Source organism: Mercenaria mercenaria, chromosome 6 (genome assembly GCF_021730395.1).
Source record: "Mercenaria mercenaria strain notata chromosome 6, MADL_Memer_1, whole genome shotgun sequence".
Lineage (NCBI taxonomy): Eukaryota > Metazoa > Mollusca > Bivalvia > Venerida > Veneridae > Mercenaria > Mercenaria mercenaria.
In genome coordinates, this window is record NC_069366.1 from 57065152 (window position 1) to 57090102 (window position 24951).

The 24951-nt window shown below is 36.4% G+C and overlaps 1 protein-coding gene across 7 annotated transcripts in view; it reads left to right on the top strand.

Moving 5' to 3' along the window:
• LOC123548818 (uncharacterized) overlaps positions 1-24951 on the top strand; it is a 166952-nt gene that overhangs the window by 56536 nt on the left and 85465 nt on the right. For 6 of the 7 annotated variants that reach the window (XM_045336373.2, XM_045336380.2, XM_045336378.2 and 3 more), the window contains 4 exons: positions 3100-3212; positions 7783-7943; positions 19084-20371; positions 21194-21306. In XM_045336373.2, coding sequence (XP_045192308.2) covers positions 3104-3212; positions 7783-7943; positions 19084-20371; positions 21194-21306 — 1671 coding nt within the window. In that variant the 5' untranslated portion in view covers positions 3100-3103. Of the gene's footprint in view, positions 1-153; positions 478-3099; positions 3213-7782; positions 7944-19083; positions 20372-21193; positions 21307-24951 lie in introns of those variants that run through there. The other variant, XM_045336375.2, reaches the window with a different exon arrangement.

A 24951-nucleotide genomic window follows, 5' to 3' on the forward strand; every position in this document is an offset into this window, starting at 1 on the left:
AGTATGTCAGTTTAGTTTATGATATTCCCACACAAATGACCGCTATAATTGCCCATTTAAGATGACAGGCTGTATTTGGTGGTCAAGTTCGTTTGACGGTTATTTTCTCGGTCATAAAGTACGTTGAAGTACAATGGACAGTAAAAAGTTAGAACAAATATAGTATTTGAAGAGTATGTTGGCACTGTGTATTGGAGGAAATCCACACTGGTTTTAATTACGACCAATACTATGATTTCTATATTCTACTTGGTTGGAATGAATTTTAAAGTTTAGTTTGTGATGTTTAAAGTGGTTAATGGGAAAATTGTATAGCTGGATGTAATTGTTTGGCACTGAATAAATATTTGAATCTAACAATTTTTAAAAGTGCGTAAGTGTGAGAATTTTATACAGTGTACAATCATGTAACTGTGGATTGTTTATCATTCGGCAGAACTTTGGATTACATATAAGGATTTAATAGTACTTTATAAGGTAATTTAATTCTTTCCATCTTTTGTCCTGTGTTAATAGAGAGAATTAAGATTTGAATGTGTAGGAATTTGATATTTTTGCATTCGTTTTGAATTACAGTTGTGTAGTATAAAATTGAAAATTGAAAAAAAATATGAAAATGTGCATAATGGCTGTTGGTCATTTAAATGCAGCCACAGTCTGCATACAGCATGATCTATCAGAAGTCTGACATTTTACTCCACAAATAATACATTTAAACAAAATGTTTAAGAATATTTTACTACTAAACTGCAATTTATTTTTTCTTGTTTCTTCATTTGAAAACCAAATTGTGCAAGAAGGATTTATGAGCTAAAAAGGTAAAAATAATACCATGCAAGTTTTAAGGTAAAGTTGTGCAGTAAGCTACATTCAACATTGAGTTTATCAAAGATACCTATCTTGACTTTAAGATTTAATCTGTTAATGGGTTGTTTGAAGGAGATTATTTCTTTGATTACACCATTTTAAAGTAACTCTTCCATAGATGTTTGGTGATAAATTTGAACAATACCTATAAATACTGTAGAAATGTAGTAGAATGACCATGCTTTGGATGATTAAAATGTCTTTATAATATGCAGGTGGGTTTACTGTAAATTTAAAGCAGTCTGGATATTTAATTCGTAAATAAAACATAAAATGTTCTCTTATACATATTAGGGCCAAGGTAGGCTCTGTTTACAAGTGAGCTTAAGCACAAAATTGGTAATACTCAAAATTTGTTTTACTGGTACAAAGAAATAAAATATTTTGCATTTTAAAACACCCGTTTGTCTACTGAGTACATGGTCACTTAAAAGTAACATCATACATGAGACCACTATTATAAAATTTCAAACTTCAAACAATTTTGAGACAATTTCAAGGTTTTTGGAAATGGTTCAATAAGCCAATTTAACAAGTGTATGGACAGGAAACTAGAAAATGCACCCATTGTCCAATATTTTTAGCTCATCTGATTTTTTGAAAAAAAATGATGAGTTATTGTCATCACTTGAGCGGTTGTCGGCGTCGGCGTCGGCGTCGGCGTTGCCTGGTTAAGTTTTATGTTTAGGTCAGCTTTTCTCCTAAACTATCAAAGCTATTGCTTTGAAACTTGGAATACTTTTTCACCATCATAAGCTGACCCTGTATAGCAAGAAACATAACTCCATCTTGATTTTTGCAAGATTTATGGCCCCTTTTGTACTTAGAAAATATCAGATTTCTTGGTTAAGTTTTATGTTTAGGTCAACTTTTCTCCTAAACTATCAAAGCTATTGCTTTGAAACTTGGAATACTTGTTCACCATCATAAGCAGACCCTGTACATCAAGAAACATAACTCCATCTTGCTTTTTGCAAGAATTATTGCCCCTTTTGGACTTAGAAAATCAGTTTTCTTGGTTAAGTTTTATGTTTAGGTCAGCTTTTCTCCTAAACTGTCAAAGCTATTGCTTTAAAACTTGCAACACTTGTTCACCATCATAAGTTGACCCTGTACAGCAAGAAACATAACTCCATCCTGCTTTTTGCAAGATTTATGGCCCCTTTTGGACTTAGAAAATATCAGATTTCTTGGTTAAGTTTTATGTTTAGGTCAACTTTTTCTCTTAAACTATCAAAGCTATTGCTTTGAAACTTGCAACACTTGTTCACCATCATAAGCTGACCATGTACAGCAAGCAACATAACTCCATCCTGCTTTTTGCAATAATTATTGCCCCTTTTGGACTTAGAAAATCATTTTCTTGGTTGAGTATTATGTTTAAGTCAACTTTTCTCATAAACTATCAAAGCTATTGCTTTAAAACTTGCAACAGTTTTTCACCATCATAAGTGGACACTGAACATCAAGAAACATAACTCTATCCTGCTTTTTGCAAGAATGATGGCCCTTTTTAGACTTAGAAAATCATGGGTAGGACAATATTTCTATTACACAAAAAAAAATCAGATGAGCGTCAGCACCCGCAAGGCGGTGCTCTTGTTAAACTATGTGAGCGTAATAGCCTTTCTTTACAGAAAATAGTTGCTTTATTTCTAGCCTGGAACTTTGTTTTATATACGAACTGGTTGCTCTTGTAGGACGGAAATGCATTAGAAACAGAGCCTGCTGAACGACTACCCCACTGGCATTGAAAGTAAACCCATGCTTTTTGGGGCATCCCAAAATTTTTGGAGGTGCACTTACGTTTGTCCTTGTCTGTCTGTTTGTCTGAATTTGTGTCGTGCTTATTGCAAATACTTGTTATTCAGCATGTGAAGTTATGCACCTGGTGTTTTTATTGGGATTTCACACAGCCAGACCAGAGTTATGACACTTGACTCAGTTAAAAACAGGAAATGTGGGTACCACTGTCCTGTGGACACACATGATCTAGTCTTTACTGAAAAAGTTTTTGTTTTTTTTTCATCTGGAACTTTTTTAATATATATATAAATTGGCCGCATTTGGAAGACAGAAATGTAGTAGAAACTGAACCTGCTAAATACTGCTACCCTACGAAAGACTAAAAATTGCTGTACGACTTACCTATGCCAGAGTGGCTTCAGACCCATGAGAAATCAACACATTTATAAATAATGCATTGTATAATTATTATTTGTATCATTTCAGAGTGATGGGTGTGACAGAGACTCGTAAGGCAGCTCCACCATGCAGACTGCTCCTATTGTTTGTTGTGGCATGTCTAGTCGACTGGTCCTGGGCTCAAGCTCTTGGTCAAAATAGTATGTATATTAAGGAAGTGACCCTGTAGTGGCTACCCCTAATTTCTGTGCTATTGTGTATCCTTGTGTGCGATTTTGCCATTCTGGGAGAGTAGTATAGCACATTTACCTCGACTTTTCGTTCGTACCAGAGAATGCGGAAAATCACATGAGAATATATAATTGAACCGAAAATTCTGTTTGTCTTTACAGGTCCACTACCTTAAAGGGAATATTGATTTATAATTTCATGAATGGATTTACTTGGGGTAAAATATCAATTTTTCTCTCCTGTGCCGAAAAATAACAGTAACCTTTTTACAGTATATAGATAGCCTTGATTTTGACCGTCAACTTAATTCACCCGAGTTAAAACAGCCTACTTAATAGCGCGATTAAAATTTTCAATTGCAATTGAAGACTTACCAAAATTTTAATTGTAATGGATTAGTATTTTGAAGAATTTCATTGAAAAGATGCAAACAGTTAGTGTAACAAAGAAAAATGTGAATATTTAACTAAACTTTGTGGGAGTGTAGTAGTGTTGTGGGGGGAGGGAGGGGGAGAGAAAGAGAGATTTATTGCTCAGTTTGTTTTGAGATTAACTCCATTTTTCAAACAGTATTTAGTTATATGATGGTGGGCAGTATAGCTAACCAGTGTTCCTGTATTCTATACCAGTATTAAACCAGAGTTCTCAACAAGTAACTGCTAACTTCTCAACATGAATCAAGAGTTGGAGGACCAAATTATTTCATACACAATGTCTTTTATCAAATCATCATGGAGAACTAATATTTGCTCTGGGAATTGAACCCACAAACCCACGATCCTTAGATCTGTGCTTTATGTGAGGAAGCCATCCAGTTGGCTTATTGAAGGTCGGTGGTTCTACCCAGGTGCCCACCGGTGGTGAAATAATGCCAGGAGAGGCACCTGGGGTCTTCCTCCACGATGAAAAGCTGGAAAGTCGCTATAGGTCAATTGTGTTGCTCTGACTTTAAACCTCCCAAAAACACAACAAATTAGATCTGTAATTTCCGAGTTGAGCTGAGCTAGCAGCCTAATAGTTTAGTAGACAGAGCATACTGTTTCTTTTGTTAGTGGTTCCGTTTTGTGTTTGTCTGTATCTGTTCCAGTTCAAGTCCCTTTGATGCCATTTTTTTATGCTCCATGAAGGGCAAGCATATAGTTGCCGCTTTGTCCGTCCTTCCGTCCGTCATGCTTTTGTCCAGAATATAACTAGAAAAATATTAATGACATTTGATTGAAACTTCACATAATCATAGAGGCCATTGAGACAAAGTGCAGTGTCAAAGAACTCTACCTTACCTAGTGGTTCCGTTTTGTGTTTGTCTGTATCTGTTCCAGTTCAAGTCCCTTTGATGCCATTTTTTTATGCTTCCCGAAGGGCAAGCATATAGTTGCCGCTTTGTCCGTCCTTCCGTCCGTCATGCTTTTGTCCAGAATATAACTAGAAAAATATTAATGACATTTGATTGAAACTTCACATAATCATAGAGGCCATTGAGACAAAGTGCAGTGTCAAAGAACTCTACCTTACCTAGTTTTTGAATTATCTCCCTTTATTAAACAAAAGGCTTGTCAAGAGCGTTACTTGAAAAGTATTCACGACATTTCATTTAAACTTCAAAGAATGATAGAGACCATTGATGGGAAGTGCAATTTCAAAGAACCATAAGTCTACTTTACCTAGTTTTTGTTGAGCCTGCTTGCGGTGAGCTCGACTTGGCGGTTCGGTGTATGTGCGCCCGTCCATGCGTCCATCCGTCCTCCGTCCGATTTTGTCTGGACCATAACTTTGACATGCATTGACCAAACTTGTTTATATTCGGCATGAATGTTTACCTCAATGAAAAGGTGTGTCATGGGCAAACCCCATGTTCCTTTCTCAAAGGTAAAGGTCACAGTTGGAGGTCAAAGGTCAAATTGAAGTTTGTTCGGAGCATTTCTTCTTCATGCATGTTGGGATTTTGATGTTACTTGGCATGAATGTTCACCATTATGAGACGGAGTGTCATGCGCAAGAACCAGGTCCCTAGGTCTAAGGTCAAGGTCACACTTGACAGCTGGCGGGCTCGACATTCTGCCCATGGGCATACTTGTTTAATTATCTCCCTTTATTATACAAAATAAGGCTTGTCCGGAGCATTACTTGAAAAGTATTAATGGCATTTCATTGAAACTTCACAAAATGATAGAGGCAAAAATTACACTTTGCTTTAATTATTTCCCTTTATTCAGTTACCTTCTTTTTATAATATCTCCATTTTTAGCTCACCTGTCACAAAGTGACAAGGTGAGCTTTTGTGATCGCGCGGTGTCCGTCGTCCATCGTTCATCCGTGCGTCCGTGCGTACGTGCGTCCGTGCGTCCGTGAACTTTTGCTTGTGACCACTCTAGAGGTCACATTTTTCATGGGATCTTTATGAAAGTTGGTCAGAATGTTCATCTTGATGATATCTAGGTCAAGTTCGAAACTGGGTCACGTGCCATCAAAAACGAGGTCAGTAGGTCTAAAAATAGAAAAACCTTGTGACCTCTCTAGAGGCCATATATTTCAAAAGATCTTCATGAAAATTGGTCAGAATGTTCACCTTGATGATATCTAGATCAAGTTCGAAACTGGGTCACGTGGGGTCAAAAACTAGGTCAGTAGATCTAAAAATAGAAAAACCTTGTGACCTCTCTAGAGGCCATATTTTTCATGAGATCTTCATGAATATTGGTCAGAATGTTTATCTTGATGATATCTAGGTCAAGTTCGAAACTGGGTCACGTAGGGTCAAAAACTAGGTCATTAGGTCTAAAAATAGAAAAACCTTGTGACCTCTCTAGAGACCATATTTCTCAATGGATCTTCATGAAAATTGGTCAGAATGTTCATCTTGATGATATCTAGGTGAAGTTCGAAACTGTCTCACGTGGGGTTAAAAACTAGGACAGTAGATCTAAAGATAGAAAAACCTTGTGACCTCTCTAGAGGCCATATTTTTCATGAGATCTTCATAAATATTGGTCAGAATGTTCACCTTGATGATATCTAGGTCAAGTTCGAAACTGGGTCATGTGGGGTCAAAAACTAGGTCAGTAGATCTAAAAATAGAAAAACCTTGTGACCACTCTAGAGGCCATATTTCTCAATGGATTTTCATGAAAATTGGTCAGAATGTTCACCTTGATGATATCTAGGTCAAGTTCGAAACTGGGTCACGTGCGGTCAAAAACTAGGTCAGTAGGTCTAAAAATAGGAAAACCTTGTGACCTCTCTAGAGGCGATATTTTTCAATGGATCTTCATGAAAATTGGTCAGAATGTTTACCTTGAAGATATCTAGGTCAAGTTCGAAACTGGGTCACGTGGGTTTAAAAACTAGGTCAGTAGATCTAAAAATAGAAAAAGCTTGTGACCTCTATAGAGGCCATAATTTTATGAGATCTTCATGAATATTGGTCAGAATGTTCATCTTGATGATATCCAAGTCAAATTCGAAACTGGATCACGTGGGGTCAAAAACTAGGTCAGTAGGTCTAAAAATAGAAAAAACCTTGTGACTTCTCTAGAGGCCATATTTCTCAATGGATCTTCATGAAAATTGGTGAGAATGTTCAGCTTGATGATATCTAGGTCAGGTTCGTAACTGGGTCATGTGCGGTCAAAAACTTGGTCAGTAGGTCGAAAAATAGAAAAACCTTGTGACCTCTCTAGAGGCCATATTTTTCACGAGATCTTCATGAAAATTGGTGAGAATGTTCACCTTGATGATATCTAGGTCAAGTTTAAAAGTGGGTCACGTGCCTTCAAAAACTAGGTCATTAGGTCAAATAATAGAAAAACCTAGTGACCTCTCTAGAGGCCATATTTTTCAATGGATCTTCATGAGAATTGGTCAGAATTTTTTATCTTGATGATATCTAGGTCACATGTGCTCAAAAACTAGGTCACTATGTCAGATAATAGAAATAACAACGTCATACTCAGTTGAACACTGGGTCATTTGGGGATAGGTGAGCGATTCAGGACCATCATGGTCCTCTTGTTTCTAATACATTATTCCCCATATTGGGACAAGCACATGCATCCAGGAGCATCATTTGGGTTTACCGATTTCTTGTTTTTATTTAAGAATAGATTATTCTTTTCAAATTAAAAAATGTGACACGTTGGTGTTTTTAATTTAAGTACGCCTGTTTACGTTATCTTGACTGACACAGATATATTATCAGCAGTGTCTTAACATAAGAAGATGTATTACATAAATGTGTCATTAGAGGTAAAACAACTGGGTCCCTGACCTCATAAAGATACAAATTGTCTAATGTTGATTTAATAACTTACCTCAAGCTACCATTAAAGTAAAACGACCATCAGTACAGGTGGTCCAGCTGCAGAATGAAAGAAACAGTATGTGATATAATCGAACCTTTAGTCTGCTGGCGGCAAGTGATTTTGCCTTTGCGATCAGTGCACCACTTTGTTCTATATATTGAAATGTTGACAGTTTTTATTGAAGATCACTTAAAGTTCCTTTGGGAAAAGAAGATATTTTACAGCGTTATTTTTATTATAGATATAAACCAGCCACAGAAGTTACAGCAGCAGCAACCACAACAGCAGCAGCAGCAGGCGGGAGGCTGGAGATTTGAAAAACCTAATCAGGATACCCATAATGCACTAAATATCCATGGCAACAATGGACAGGAAGTACAAATGCAGCAGAATGGTGCTCAGGTAATTGCAGCAACCGTAGAAAGCTCCATTACTTACATTGACAAAGTTTTCAGAATTCTAACCTATATATGTCAGTATTGAGTCAGTAGGTCAAGGTCACAGTGACAATGAGACTGAATATGGTACCCATTTAGTAATTGTACCCCTCGACAACAAAGTTGTAAGGGGGGGTATACTGGTTTCAGGTTGTCTGTCTGTCCGTCTGTCCGTAGACGCAATCTTGTGCGCACCATCTCTCCTTATCCCCTTGACAGAATTTAATGAAACTTCACACAAGTGATCAGTACCAACAGTAGTTGTGCATGGGGCATGTTAGGTTCTTTTAGAAAAAATTTTTGCAGAGTTATGGGACTTTGTTTTTTTGTTACTATACTATATACATAGACACAATCTTGTGCGCACCATCTCTCCTCATCCCCTTGACACAATTTAATGAAACTTCACATAAGTGATCAGTACCAACAGTAGTTGTGCATGGGGCATGTTAGGTTCTTTTAGAAAAAAATTTGCAGAGTTATGGGACTTTGTTTTTTTGTTACTATACTATATACATAGACACAATCTTGTGCGCACCATCTCTCCTCATCCCCTTGACACAATTTAATGAAACTTCACAAAAGTGATCAGTAACAACAGTAGTTGTGCATGGGGCATGTTAGGTTCTTTCAGCAAAAAAAATTGCAGAGTTATGGGACTTTGTTTTTTTGTTACTATACTATATACATAGACACAATCTTGTGCGCACCATCTCTCCTCATCCCCTTGACACAATTTAATGAAACTTCACACAAGTGATCAGTAACAACAGTAGTTGTGCATGGGGCATGTTAGGTTCTTTCAGCGACAAAAATTGCAGAGTTATGGGACTTTGTTTCTTGTTAACATACTATGTACATACAGCCTGCATATGCAATCTTGTGCGTGCCTAATCTACCAAACCCTTACAAACAATTTAATGAAACTTCGCACAAGTGATCAGTACCAACCCTAGTTGTGCATGGGCATGTTACATTCTTTTAGATAAATATTCTGCATAGTTATGGGACTTTGTTTTTTGTTACTGTACTGTATACATACAGTCTATATACATACAGTCCACATAATTATGCAATCTTAATCTGCGTCAAATTGCAATGTACTGTGTCAGTGCATGCGGCGGGTACATTCATCACCTTTAGTGATAGCTCTAGTTTGTAAAAGTTACGGCCTATGGCTCTCAAACTTCACAGCATGATTGTATATTTAGGGGGTCATAAAGGTCAAAAGTCAAGGTCTTTGTGTACTTTGTATTGAAAGTTCATAGAGGACATAATAATTATGATTTTTTGTACCCCCCGACAACAAAGTTGTAAGGGGGGGTATACTGGTTTCAGGTTGTCTGTCTGTCTGTCTGTCTGTCTGTCCGTCTGGTCGTCTGTCCGAAGACGCAGTCTTGTGCGCACCATCTCTCCTTATCCCCTTGATAGAATTTAATGAAACTTCACACAAATGATCAGTACCAACAGTAGTTGTGCATGGGGCATGTTAGGTTCTTTTAGAAAAAAAGTTTTTAGAGTTATGGGACTTTGTTTTTTTTGTTACTATACTATATACATAGACACAATCTTGTGCGCACCATCTCTCCTCATCCCCTTGACACAATTTAATGAAACTTCACACAAGTGATCAGTACCAACAGTAGTTGTGCATGGGGCATGTTAGGTTCTTTTAGAAAAAAAATTGGCAGAGTTATGGGACTTTGTTTTTTTGTTACTATACTATATACATAGACACAATCTTGTGCGCACCATCTCTCCTCATCCCCTTGACACAATTTTATGAAACTTCACACAAGTGATCAGTACCAACAGTAGTTGTGCATGGGGCATGTTAGGTTCTTTTAGAAAAAAAATTGGCAGAGTTATGGGACTTTGTTTTTTTGTTACTATACTATATACATAGACACAATCTTGTGCGCACCATCTCTCCTCATCCCCTTGACACAATTTAATGAAACTTCACACAAGTGATCAGTAACAACAGTAGTTGTGCATGGGGCATGTTAGGTTCTTTCAGCGACAAAAATTGCAGAGTTATGGGACTTTGTTTTTTTGTTACTATACTGTATACATAGACACAATCTTGTACGCACCATCTCTCCTCATCCACTTGACACAATTTAATGAAACTTCACACAAGTGATCAGTAACAACAGTAGTTGTGCATGGGGCATGTTAGGTTCTTTCAGCGACAAAAATTGCAGAGTTATGGGACTTTGTTTCTTGTTAACATACTATGTACATACAGTCTGCATATGCAATCTTGTGCGTGCCTGATCTACCAAACCCTTACACACAATTTAATGAAGCTTCACACAAGTGATCAGTACCAACCCTAGTTGTGCATGGTGCATGTTACATTCTTTTAGATAAATATTCTGCATAGTTATGGGACTTTGTTTTTTGTTACTATACTGTATACATACAGTCTATATACATACAGTCCACATAATTATGCAATCTTGTGTGCGTCAAATTGCAATGTACTGTGTCAGTGCATGCGGGGGGTACATTCATCACCTTTAGTGATAGCTCTAGTTAGCAGCAGCTCTTGTTTGAAGTGCTAATTTTCTGGATTAACCAGTGAGAAAGATTATAATCCTTGACATTTACATAATCAGCCAAAATGGCTGTTGGCCTCAAACAAATCCAGACATCCTGAAAAATGAAATGTTTTACATTAAATATCTAAAATTGAGAGGAATTGTCAATTAAGATTGAAAACAAATCTTTTAACCTAACAAGGTTGAAGGAAATATTACCTTTAGGTATTTAAACATTTGTAAGGTGTTAGCAAATTGCCCATTTTAAAGCTGTTTGACATAAAAGCTGGCTGTTCATAAATATTTCTTTATAATCATCATTGAAAATGCCGAATAGTGGAGCGTGCTGTCTTATGGACAACTCAAGGTCAAGGTCACAACTGAAGGTCAAAGGTTTGAGCTCTGTATCTCCTAAACCCCTTGAAGGATTTTCATGAAACTTTGGTCAAATGGTCACCTCATCAAGACGTTGTGCAGAATTCATGAGTCAGCCATGTCAGTTCAAAGTCAAGGTCACAGCTAAAATCAAAGGTTTACCCTTTCACTATCCATAGCAGTGGCGGGGGATTTAGCTGTCTTTCAGACTGCCTTGTTGTGATATAAATTAATTATACTGTGAAAACGCCGAATAGTGGAGTGTGCTGTCTTATGGACAGCTCTTGTTAACATAAAAACTTGTGAAAGTTTTGCATGGAAGCATATTTGCCAGGAACTTCAGATTTTCCACATTTCTTCTGCATCATGAGAAGTTTGCATTAAAGCTGGCTGTTCATAGATGAAGAGAAAATTTACAAGTATGTACATATAACAGATCCAAAAATACATGCAGATTCTAAATAAAAGGTTATTTTTTTTAGCTCCACTATTCGGAGAATAGGTGTGTGTGTTTGGGTTTAACGTCTTTTTCAACAATTTGTCAGTCAGATAAACGACGTTCGGAGAATAGGGGTGCTATTCTACTCGGGGCGCATCGGCGTGACCATTCTTGGTTAAAGTTTTTCGGCAACCTTTGTTTTCTTTGTTACTATTGCTTATATCTTACTGTAACTTCACATAAACATTGTCCAGCATGCAAACAAAGTATGTGCAGGGGCTGGGCCCATTATTCCCAAGGTCAAGGTCACCAAGGTGTTATACTTGGGTTATTTTTAAGGTTAAAGTTTCTCGGCAACCTTTGTTTTTCTGTCATTTCTTTGTTACTATTGCTTATATCTTACTGTAACTTCACATAAATATTGTCCAGCATACAAACAAAGTATGTGCAGGGGCTGGGCCCATTATATCCAAGGTAAAGATCACCAAGGTGTTATACTTGGAATTATTTTCATGTTAATTTTTTCAAAAGCTTTGTTTATAGACATATCTTCAGTACTTTAAAAGATAATGACTTGAAATTAAAAATATTTCTTTATAATCATCATTGGCATGTGTGATTAATCCCCATAATTGTATTTTTGACAGAATTATGCCCCTTTAATACTTAAAGTGTTTTGGCAGTCTGAAATTGCTTTCTGGATATAACTTTAGTACAATATAAGGTAATGACTTGAAACTTAAAAGGTATCTTTATCATCATCATTTGCATGTGTGGTAACAATCCCCATAACTCTAATTTGTAATTTTGACCAAATTATGCCCCTTTCATGCTTAAATTCTTTGACAAACTTAGTTTTCTGGACATAACTTTGGTACTATATAAGATAATGACTTGAAACTCAAAATATATCTTTACCATCATCATCATTACCCCTTCCATACTTGACCTTTGACCCCTCTGAGTAGTAGGGTCTTTTTATATCTTGGTGTATCTTCCTTTTAAAGTAAAGGTCTCTTATTAATCCCCTGCCGTGGCAGAGGGATTATATAAATGGTCTGCGTCCGTCCTTCTGTCCGTCCTTCCGTCCGTCTTTCCGTCCTTCCGTCCGTAACAAAATCGTGTCCGGTCCATATCTCCTAAACCCCTTGAAGGATTTTCATGAAACTTGGGTCAAATGATCACCTCATCAAGACGATGTGCAGAACCCATGAGTCAGCCTTGTCGGTTCAAGGTCAAGGTCACAACTCAAGGTCAAAGGTTTGAGCCTGCCATTTTGTGTCCACTCTATATCTCCTAAACCCCTGGAAGGAATTTTATAAAACTTGGGTCAAATGATCACCTCATCAAGACGATATGCAGAACCCATGAGTCAGCCTTGTTGGTTCAAGGTCAAGGTCACAATTCAAGGTCAAAGGTTTGAGCCTGCCATTTTGTGTCCGCTCTATATCTCCTAAACCCCTTGAAGGAATTTTATAAAACTTTGGTCAAATGATCACCTCATCAAGACGATGTGCAGAACCCATGAGTCAGTCATGTCGGCTCAAGGTCAAGGTCACAACTTAGGGTCAAAGGTTTGAGCCTTCCATTTTGTGTCCGCTCTATATCGCCTAAACCCCTTGAAGGATTTTCATCAAACTTGGGTCAAACGATCACCTCATCAAGGCAATGTGCAGAACTTATGAGTCAGCCATGTCGGCTCAAGGTCAAGGTCACAACTGAAGGTCAAAAGGTTTGAGCCTTCCATTTTGTGTCCGCTCTATATCTCCTAAACCCCTTGAAGGAATTTTATAAAACTTGGGTCAAATGATTACCTCATCAGAACGATGTGCAGAAATTATGAGTCAACCATGCCAGGTCAAGGTCACAACTAAGGGTTGAAGGTTTGAGCCTTCCATTTGGTGTCCACTCTGTATCTCCTTAACCCCTTGAAGGATTTTCATCAAACTTGGGTCAAATGATCACCTCATCAAGAACTCATGAGTCAGCCATGTCAACTCAAGGTCAAGGTCACAACTGAAGGTCAAAGGTTTGAGCTCTGTATCTCCTAAACCCCTTGAAGGATTTTCATGAAACTTTGGTCAAATGATCACCTCATCAAGACGTTGTGCAGAATTCATGAGTCAGCCATGTCAGTTCAAAGTCAAGGTCACAGCTAAAATCAAAGGTTTACCCTTTCACTATCCATAGCAGTGGCGGGGGATTTAGCTGTCTTTCAGACTGCCTTGTTGTGATATAAATTAATTATACTGTGAAAACGCCGAATAGTGGAGTGTGCTGTCTTATGGACAGCTCTTGTTAACATAAAAACTTGTGAAAGTTTTGCATGGAAGCATATTTGCCAGGAACTTCAGATTTTCCACATTTCTTCTGCATCATGAGAAGTTTGCAAGTTTCATAATTCTGGCTTACATTTTGGCAAAATTATACCACTTTTTTCAACTCAGAAAATTTTGATTAAGCTTTCATGTGTAAGCTAGTATTAGGTGGATGGGCTTCAAATAGTGAAGCTTGCAGTCATTGAACAGCTCATATGTTTATATTAAAACAGTTAGAATTTTAGTCATAGGGTTAGTAGACAAATTAATAATTAATAGATACTTTTTTTTCTGAGAATATTTGAACAGGTTGCTTTAAGTTTTAAAGTTCAAGGACTGTAATGAGAGTTATCTGACTTAATTGGCTTTTTTACAGACAGTGAAATTGAAAATACACTAGAGGTATACCATAAAATTACTGATTTATGAGTTGGTTTAGATATTTAAAAGGTAAAAGGGGATGATTTTGCAGTTGCTACCTGAGACTTATTTGGTGTACTTAGGTTACAGAGTATTAAAAATTATGATAATTATACATTAATACAAATACATAATGTCATAAACAGAACAGACCTTTAGACATGCAATATCAAACATTTTAGCAAAGCCCATTATTACTGTGAATTCTTACAACTCATAAAAAGGTTGAATGTGACATTATTTGGTTGTGTGTATGTCCAAGTAAATTGAGATGTTCTTCCATGAATTGGCCTACTTTTGTTACTGGCACTCTGAAAATGAGTATACAAAACAGGCATTTTTTTTTGTGTGGTAATTTTGTATTAAAATCAGAATTATATATCCAAAACAATAATATTCTTGTTAATAATAAATGATTTTCATTTAGATCCATAGCCACAGGGACATAATTACTACGCATCTGGGCAATGAATATTCAGTGATAAAATAACAGTTTGGGATATATTGTTTCCTAAAACATTCTATTTGACGGGTTTGGCTAGAATGATTACGGAGGACATAAAATTCTTGGATTTCAAAATTTGAAGCTACTGTAAATCATTTTTGTTTGCATAGGACGAATTTTTGCGTATTTCGCGCTAGGAACGATGTGCGAATTTAAAACTGCGCTATCACGTATCCTTTAAGTAGTTATCCGAATTTATTTCCTGTCCGAAATATATACCAGTTTTATGCTTGATTTTTCAACTTTTATCAAAGCATCACAGTTAATAGGCAGTTTATTAAAGATTGTCTTGTTTAATAATGTTAGGAAAGTTTTTTTTACAAAAACTGAATATGTAAACTTATTAAATTAATAACATTAATTGGTTATTCTTGTTTACCAGTTTTATTTATGAATGCTTCAGCTACTTAAATTAGTTTAATGTCGTTAACATCCTCTAACATTTTCTACAAAGTAACTAACTTGATAATGGATTATTCACACATGTATTGTTGTATAGAGTTAATTTAGACATTGCGATTCATAAAAAGATTCCAGCCACCTGTTTTATTTAATCCATTGTTTGTTATTTTGTCACACTTTAAATAGTGTCAACCAGTTGGACTGCCATATTGTTTATTCAACATGGTCATAAAACAGACCGCTCAGATTGACAGGTCAGCAAAATTTAATGGTATCTGAAAATGACACATGCGGTGCTGGCGACTTCAAAAAAGTATTTTTTCTTTCTGAAATTGAAAATGTGCAATTTCAAGTCTGCGCGAAACTGTCCTTTTTGTAGTTTGCACGAAATTTCAGGCCAGCGTATTCAAATGATATTACAGTATTTTATCTGTTCATTTTTTGCATTTGATTTAGTGCATTTACACGAGTGTATATCAAAATCCCCTTGATCAAAATCCCCTCCACTGAAAAATGACTGGGTGTTACAAAATCCCCTTCACACATTTGCAGGGTATTCATAATCCCCTCTGTGATTAACATTAAAGATATAAGATATCAGTGCTACAAATTAATTTAGTTTGCTAAAGCATTTTATTTACATGCTTTATGCAATAACTTTTACAGTTGTATATAGTTGTATTTTAACTGTGATGAAAAAGTAAAAATCACAGAGGGGATTATGATACCCCCTGCAAACGTGTGAAGGGGATTTTGTAACACCCTGTCATTTTTCAGTGGAGGGGATTTTGATCAAGGGGATTTTGATTGTCTCCCCATTTACACAACCATGTATTATGCAGAATTAATCCCCCAGTAAGTGATAATCATTTCACAATATTTTGTTTGAAAAAGCTAATCCAGAAAAATGCCGGATCTCAGTCTGGGCAGTAGCATTTATTCGCAGGAGGGTTCACTGAAAATTTACTAGCTGAATAGTGAACAGTGCAGATCAAGATGAGCCTGCAAGGATGTGCAAGCTCATTTTTGTGCACTGGTTGCAAAGGCAGAATCACTTGCCGCCAGCAGGCTAAAGGTTAAACAGATTTTTTGCTATATAGTGTCTATATTTGGTGATATTTTACTGCAGAATCATCCTGTTTTACAGAGGGAAAAAGTCTTATTTAACTTATTGGGTATTTGTAATGCAGGCTTTCATATTGTACTGATGCTATATAATTTGATTATAATGCAGAATTACTTGAAAAATTAAGAAATGATATGACAAGAGGTGTAGGAATATAATGTGAATAAAACATGCATTTTCACAATTACCTTTGTAATAAATCTTATGTCTGTCTGTGTGTATGACAAATCAAGTGTTTATTATACCAGGCCATTGTGAAAATAAATTTTTATTGACACATTTCTTACATGATTGCTTTTAACTGTATGCCAATTAAATGACCTTACTTGCCTGTCAGACAGGACCACTCCAGGGTAATGAGACTTGAGTTTGGAAATCAGTGTTAAAGATGAAATCCTAATAACATCTGCTGGTTTTAAGACTAAGCTCAGAAACAGCCAGTCAGATTCTGGACTTAAAACATTAGACCCATGTCTTAAATACTTTATTATTCATATTTAAGTTTAGAATAAAGTAGGGGCATATTCATGTAGGCCTTAAGTCACGCTGTCTCTTTTGACATTAGACCCATGTCTAAAATATTTCATTGTTTGTATATAAATTTGAATGCATACAGCATGGAGTGAAGCCAGTAACTGTTGAGTTATTTTACAAGAATAATTAAGAAGAAGAACTGTATGCAATGTTTGAATATTTATTATTTGGTCAGCTCATACACAATTTTGAATAGTTACCATAAACTGTAATTCAATCACTATAACAGTAAAGATACTTATAATCTACTACAGATCACCTTTGACTTTAGGTTGGCTTGGCCGCCCCTTCAAGCTAAATCTCTTTCTCAAAGCATCAGTGGGCCTTGACAGCTCTGCATATACTTATGCCCCACTTCGAAGAAAGAGGGGTATATTGTTTTGCAGATGTCCGTCAGTCCGTCTGTCCGTAGACCAATAGATTTCTGGATGCTTGGGGCTAGGATCATGAAAGTTGATAGGAAGATTTGTCATGACCAGCAGATGATCCCTTTTGATTTTTAGGTCAGTAGGGCAAAGGTCAAGGTCACAGTGACCCGGAACATTTAAACTGTTTCTGGACAATAACTTGAGAATGCTTGGGCCTAGGATTACAAAACTTAATAGGGAAGATGATCATGACCAGCAGGTGGCCCCTTTTGATTTTGAGGTCAAGGTCACATTGACCTAGAACAGTAGAACTTTTTTTGCCAAATTACTAGAGAATGCTTTGTCTAAGATCTCATTTGATACGGAGCCCGCCCGCTTAGCTCAGTAGGGAGAGCGTTGGTCTACGGATCACGGGGTCGCGAGTTCGATTCCCGGGCGGGGCATATGTTCTCCGTGACGATTTGATAAAAGACATTGTGTCTGAAATCATTCGTCCTCCACCTCTGATATTCATGTGGGGAAGTTGGCAGTTACTTGCGGAGAACAGGTCTGTACTGGTACAGAATCCAGGAACACTGGTTAGGTTAACTGCCCGCCGTTACATAACTGAAATACTGTTGAAAAATGGCGTTAAACCCAAAACAAACAAACAAACAAACAAACATTTGATACGGAGGTCACTTATGACTTATGATAATTATTGATTTGAGGTCAGTACATTAAACGTCCAGTGCATATTGTCCAAATAATTTCTGTTCCTTTTGCGTTTACTGAATGCATCAATTAAAATGTTTGCCCTCTGTCTTGTTGTTCAAGTTGTATCTTTAAGGTTCATGTAAGGGGTTTTGTTACCTCCCCTAGTTGGTTTATGAGTTAAACAATTTCAGCATTAAACACATTAAGCGAATAGTATACTCGGAATAGCATAGGAAGTCGACTACAACTAAGTCGTGGCTGTCATATATTTGTTGTGCATGGAAATGTTGTAATTTGTTGTATTTTTAAGCTTTCATTTATTTCAATCTTACAATTATTTCAAAATTGGTATATGTTCATTTCAGACCGTTCTATTTTCCTGGTGACTGGAAAACTTTTTCTTATGGAACCAGACCATATTTTTCCAAATTTCCGCAAGACTGGTTGTCAGTTTTCATTAGAATTTTAGTCAGTTTATCAGGACTTTTTGATATTTTAAAGTTGTTAAATTATCTTGGATCAGGTTCAGTTTTCATCTCTACATTAAGAAGAAATAAAAATTCTTCTTTCCTGTTTAGTATGAGCCGCACCATGAGAAAACCAGCATAGTGGGTTTGCGACCAGCATGGAACCAGACCAGCCTGCGCATCTGCGCAGTCTGGTCAGGATCCATACTGTTCGCTTTCAAAGCCTATTGGAATTAGAGAAACTGTTAGCGAACAGCATGGATCCTGACCAGACTGCGCGGATGCGCAGGCTGGTCTGGATCCATGCTGGTCACAAACCCACTATGTTGGTTTTCTCATGGCGCGGCTCATATTTTCTTTAACTTTCTACTAATGAAAGCAACTGCAGAACCTGCAGCTTGTTAAATGGCTCAAGTTAAGGAAAAGTCTGAAGTCTGTTGTATTGCTCTATGTTCTGAGCAATACAGGTTTCTTAAATTCAGTATGAACCAATAGTCAACAAAGTTGAGAATTATTTTTCTTTTATCTTACTAAAAGCTTTTTAAGTCTGCAAATATTGAATAATAGAAGTACATCAGGAAAACGAACTAAGAAGTATTATGCTTGTGATGTAAGAAGGAAAACATTAGTCAGCAGAAGCCTTAAGACATTGAACCATACTAGTACCTGTACAGCAACTCGGCAATTTTTGTGTGATCATATATTGTCTTTTTACACAATTTGGCGTGCTTCATATGTACATGTAGCTCCCAACGCACATACCTTTCGATATAAACAAAACAAAGCAAAAGGAAAATGCCTGAATGCCATATGAAGAAATTGTCATTAAGGTTCATCTGTCCTAGAGTAATGCCAGTGTATTATTACGAATTTTGTGAGTTACGTTTGTATGTTTATTTCTTATTACAGCAACAGAACGTAGTGCAATATCAACAAATTGGTAACAAGGTATACAGCAAAGATCAACTGCAGATGCTCAAACAAAACTTGCAGCCATTGCAGAACATAGGCAACCAGAATCAGCAACCATTACAAAATCTTGGCAGCCAGAATATTCCACAAAATCAGCAAAATATAAACAGTCAAAACGAAGCTGGAAACAACTTTGCAAAGAACTCTGATGTACAAACAAATCAGCAAAAAGATTTACCAAGAAAGCAAAAGTTAGACACTGATACTGTTGTCTCAGATAATGCGGGTGATCCTCAAAAAAGAATTTCTATAGAAGTGCGGAAAGACTCAGTGATTGGGAGAGTTATTACAGATGGTGCTGATGCAGGGGTGAAAAATTCTCAGAATGGAGAAACTGGTCAGAAAAATTATGTTGGTGAAAATGCTGACAGTAAAGATGGTAAAAGGTTGGTTCAGAATGCTGATTCAGGAAATAATGTTAGAAATAAACAAGAGACTAGAGATGAAAGAGGTGCATTTGATGTTGCTGATCTTCCAAAACCTCTGGAGGATAATGCACATGCACTTACAGGAGATTCTTTTGATAAGAAAGATGGTGGTTCAGAAAAGGGTGGTGGCATTCCAGATCATGTGCGTATAATTGATGGGGATGTAGAAAAGAACTTAAAAAATGGTAATAATGACTTAAATGAAATTCAAAATGGTGCAAGAGGAGATAGTGGGATTGACAATTCAGTGATCCGTGTTCCTTCAATAGAAACAAATGAAATCCCCCGAAATGTTGGAAATTCAGTTGATATGAACAGAGGTCAACAAAAAGTTAATAATCGGGCTCAAACTAATGAAGAAGAAAAACCAGGGAGTTTAAAGGTTGTCTGGGACTGGAGTGATTTTGCTGTGAACTTTGAGCAATATGTCATGCCGGAGCAGAAAATTCGAAGAGCTCCTCATTCAACTACTGGAGAGCCATGGCCAATGCCTCAGTATTATGTAACAAAAAAAGACAAAGTTTACAGAATTGACCGAGCTAGTTTTCGGTTTGATCTCTCGAAAATTAAGTGTGATATAATAGAAAGAGCAATAGAAAGATATAAGCCGTATGTTCTGGAGGATCCAGTTGAAGATGTGTATGATAATTTTCAGCATTCTCAGAGTACGATGTTTGAAGATCCGTCCATTAAATATGATAAACCATTGTTTCTAAATGCACCAGTTGTACCGAGAGTGCTGATAAAAATACGTAAACCATGTGCCAAATATCCGACTGCAAAGTCAGATGAGTCATGTAAGTCTCTGTGTTTTTGTTTTTCTGTTATTCGAAAGGTTGCAATCTTGTACATGTAAGGCGTTTATGTAGTAAATCTCGATACACAAACATGTGAAAATCATCTGATAAAATGATTTGCACCCGTCACGTAAATCTACATATTTACAACTTTAGAATTAAGATTAACATGTGAGAAAATTGTAATGATCTGAATTATAAAGGATGAAGTTATACACAGATGTTTGTTAAAACGCAGTCTCTTTGATTTTAAAGGTTAAAATGAAGGTTAAAATGAAATCTTAAATTTTATGTATTGTAAACATTATAGCAGCATGTATGTGTTTACAAAATTGCATAATAAGATATTTTATTATGCATTTCACATTTTTCCTAGAAGCTGTAAACCAGTACATTTTATTCAAGAATGTTATAGATATGACTTTTATATAGAATGTAAAATTTTATGTTGTTTTTATCATGGTCCTGTAATTTTTACATTTTCAATAGACAACCAAACGCACAGTACTTATACTTTCAAAGGTGTTCGGAGTGAGGTGAATATGGTGTATACTATTGTTAGAATATTTTCTAAATAAAGAGTAGAATTTAATGAATATTTTGCTAAAATATAGCTACAGTTTCAAAGACCTCAATGTAATTTCATCAGTAAAGATATTGTTGCAACCAAAACGCTTGGTGTTCTAAGTTTCTGCCTTAAATAAGTACTAGCCTGAAAATCCATTAGATAATATGATAGCATGCCAGTGTGCCTTTTGATTCTTCTGTCAACATGTTTTCTTTTTCTTTCAGTGTAAGGATTTTTTTATGCTTTTGTTTCAGATGACCTGTTTGTAAAGCGAACTGGGATACATATTTGGGCAAATGAGGTTTGGGGAGCCCTTAAAGGTCTGGAAACATTCAGTCAGCTCATCTTTAAGGGAACAAATCAACTGGTATGTTAAAAGTTTCAAATATCCGAATAACTAGAGATGTTGATCATTTGATACTAAATTTTGATTTGTGCACCTCTTCCCATGGGTTGATAACAGCGATGATGAAGATGTTGATGATAGGGATGGTGATGATGGTGGTGGTGGTGGTGGTGGTGGTAGTGTTGATGTTGATGAATGCAATGCTGCTGCTGCTGATGGTGGTGGTGATGATGATGATGATGATGATGATGATGATGGTGGTGGTGGTGGTGGTCGTGTTGATGATGATGAATGCAATACTGATGATGATGATGATCCTTGTGGTTAAGATACTGGTTCTAATGTTGACATTGTTCATTAGAATGATACTGATTTTAAAGATAATGGTTGAGACGGTCTCTTTTTAAATTTTATGTGAACAATAAAGTATATTAAATATTTTGATTGAATATTCTCATACATAAAGTTTTTACTCTGTAGACATGCCTTGAATATTTTAATACATCAGATTTATTAAAATTTATTTTTTTTGTGTTTACAGTATTTATGTTTTATGAAATAATACATTATGAATGATATTGACAATAAACAAAACAATAAATATTATGTAGATTTTCCATTATTTCGCAACAGACTTCGGTGTCAAGGGATTTTAGAACAAATAGATGTTTCTCCATGTTGTCAAGGGAATTTAGAACAAATTAATGTTTCTCCATGTTTTTAGCTCACCTGTCACAAAGTGACAAGGTGAGCTTTTGTGATCGCGCAGCGTCCGTTGTCCGTCGTCCGTCCGTGCGTCCGTCCGTCCGTGCGTAAACATTTGCTTGTGACCACTCTAGAGGTCACATTTTTCATGGGATCTTTATGAAAAATGGTCAGAATGTTCAGCTTGATGATATCTAGGTCAAGTTCGAAACTGGGTCACGTGCAGTCAAAAACTAGGTCAGTAGGTCTAAAAATAGAAAAACCTTGTGACCTCTCTAGAGGCCATATATTTCACAAGATCTTCATGAAAATTGGTCAGAATGTTCACCTTGATGATATCTAGGTCAAGTTCGAAACTGGGTCACGTGCCTTCAAAAACTAGGTCAGTAGGTCAAATAATAGAAAAACCTTGTGACCTCTCTAAAGGCCATATTTTTCATGGGATCTGTATGAAAGTTGGTCTGAATGTTCATCTTGATGATATCTAGGTCAAGTTCGAAACTGGGTCACGTGCGGTCAAAAACTAGGTCAGTAGGTCTAAAAATAGAAAAACCTTGTGACCTCTCTAGAGGCCATACTTATGAATAGATCTTCATGAAAATTGGTCAGAATGTTCACCTTGATTATATCTAGGTCAAGTTCGAAAGTGGGTCACGTGTTTTCAAAAAGTAGGTCGGTAGGTCAAATAATAAAAAAACCTTGTGACCTCTCTAGAGGCCATATTTTTCATGGGATCTGTATGAAAGTTGGTCTGAATGTTCATCTTGATGATATCTAGGTCAGGTTTGAAACTGGGTCAACTGCGGTCAAAAACTAGGTCAGTAGGTCTAAAAATAGAAAAATCTTGTGACCTCTCTAGAGACCATACTTTTCAAAGGATCTTCATGAAAATTGTTCAGAATGTTCACCTTGATGACATCTAGGTCAAGTTCAAAACTGGTTCACATGCCTTCAAAAACTAGGTCAGTAGGTCAAATAATAAAAAAAACCTTGTGACCTCTCTAGAGGCCATATTTTTCATGGGATCTGTATAAAAGTTGGTCTGAATATTCATCTTGATGATATCTAGGTCAAGTTCGAAACTGGGTCAACTGTGGTCAAAAACTAGGTCAGTAGGTCTAAATATAGAAAAACCTTTTGACCACTCTAGAGGCCATATTTTTAAATGGATCTTCACGAAAATTTGTCTGAATGTTAACCTTGATGATATCTAGATAAAATTTGAAACTGGGTCACATGTTGCCAAAATTAGGTCAGTAGGTATAAAAATAGAAAAACCTTGTGACCTCTCTAGAGGCCATACTCTTCATGAGATCTTCATGAAAATTGGTGAGAATGTTCACCTTGATAATATCTAGGGGTCATGTGCCTTCAAAAACTAGGTCATTAGGTCAGATAATAGAAAAACCTTGTGACTTCTCTAGAAGCCATATTTTTCAATGGATCTTCATGAAAATTGGGTCATGTGGAGACAGGTGAGCGATTCAGGACCATCATGGTCCTCTTGTTTGTTATATCATAAAATGAGACGCTTTAATACTTTTCCAGTTCAGCCTATGTAGTGTTATACCTGGGAATTTCTTAACTGCTTTCTCTTTACTTCATTCTATATTTATAAAGATGTTTTGTTACATGACAGGAAAAGAAAAAAATTAGTCGACAAACAGAATTAACCAACAAATTTTAGAAGTGAAATGTCAGAATTTTCCCCCCTAAAACTACAATTAGCTGTCTACACTTACTGCTAAATGATTTGTTACAATCTTTTAGTGATGACAACAACGTACCAAAAAGGCATTAGTTTAGACCAAGCCATTCCTCTAATTACACTCTCTTGCCAAAAATGGTATATTTTTTACTGAGAAGGCATGGCAAAGCTATTAGATACTGCAGAGAGTAATAAAAGAATATTCAGAATAACCCCAAGCCTATATAAGGATGCTGACACTTTTTTTTTGTAGTAAGAATTAAGTAAAACGTTTTTGTTAATGTCCATTGGGGAAAGATAATTACTCTGTTTGTTGGTAGGTAACATACTTGCTGCATAAACCGTCATGAACTCTGTCCATAACATTTCTGTTCTTAGGATAGGCCCTAAAATGTAAAATCAGAGATTAAGTAGTGCAACTACTTCAGGTATCAGCAAGGGATGTTGAAAGGCTTCTTGCGAAGAAGCCATCCAGCTGGCTAACCTAGTTTGGTTGTTCTACCCAGGTGCCTGACCTTTCCTGAAATAATGCTCGGAAAGGTATCTTGTCGAAGCTGGCATTTTGCCAAATGACCTAAATTGTGTCAGTGTAACTAAAAACGGATGAAATATTCCTCATTGTTCCTACTCTTGAGAAGAAACACTTGGAATTGGTAAGTCACACTTGACTGAGCAATTGACCTTGCAAACTTGTTAATACAAGCTTGCCAATCAAAATCGTGACCTTAGAAATAACCTCTGACGTTAAAATTATTCTTTCCTAATTTAGGCGACTCTCTGGCTTAAATTACTTGATCAGTGACCACTAAGTTTGTTGTGTGTGAGGACATAGACTGTTAACGCATCAAATCACTACATTTGGATGTTAAACAGAAAAAAATAAAGCAAATATATGTCAATAAGGTAGAATGGTCTTGTTCTTGCATCCAATCCTGGGGTTCCACACACTGATGACCAATATTTGATACAGACATTGCAAACAAAATTTTACAAGATGATCATTATATATTTATATAGATGTGCCCTAGAAGGAACTTTTGCTATGCTTTAGCTTGTTTGATATAATCTTTAATGAATTAAGATGGAACTAGGATTCTGAATGAGACTGTAGAATTTATAGACAAGTAAGCTACTTGCACAGTTTCACTAGTCTACACTGTATATTCAGAACCAGCTTTTCCTTATTCCGCTGCATGAGCGGTATGACATGAAGATTTGCATTTTCTGCCCAAGGAGATTTGATTTTGTTTGGT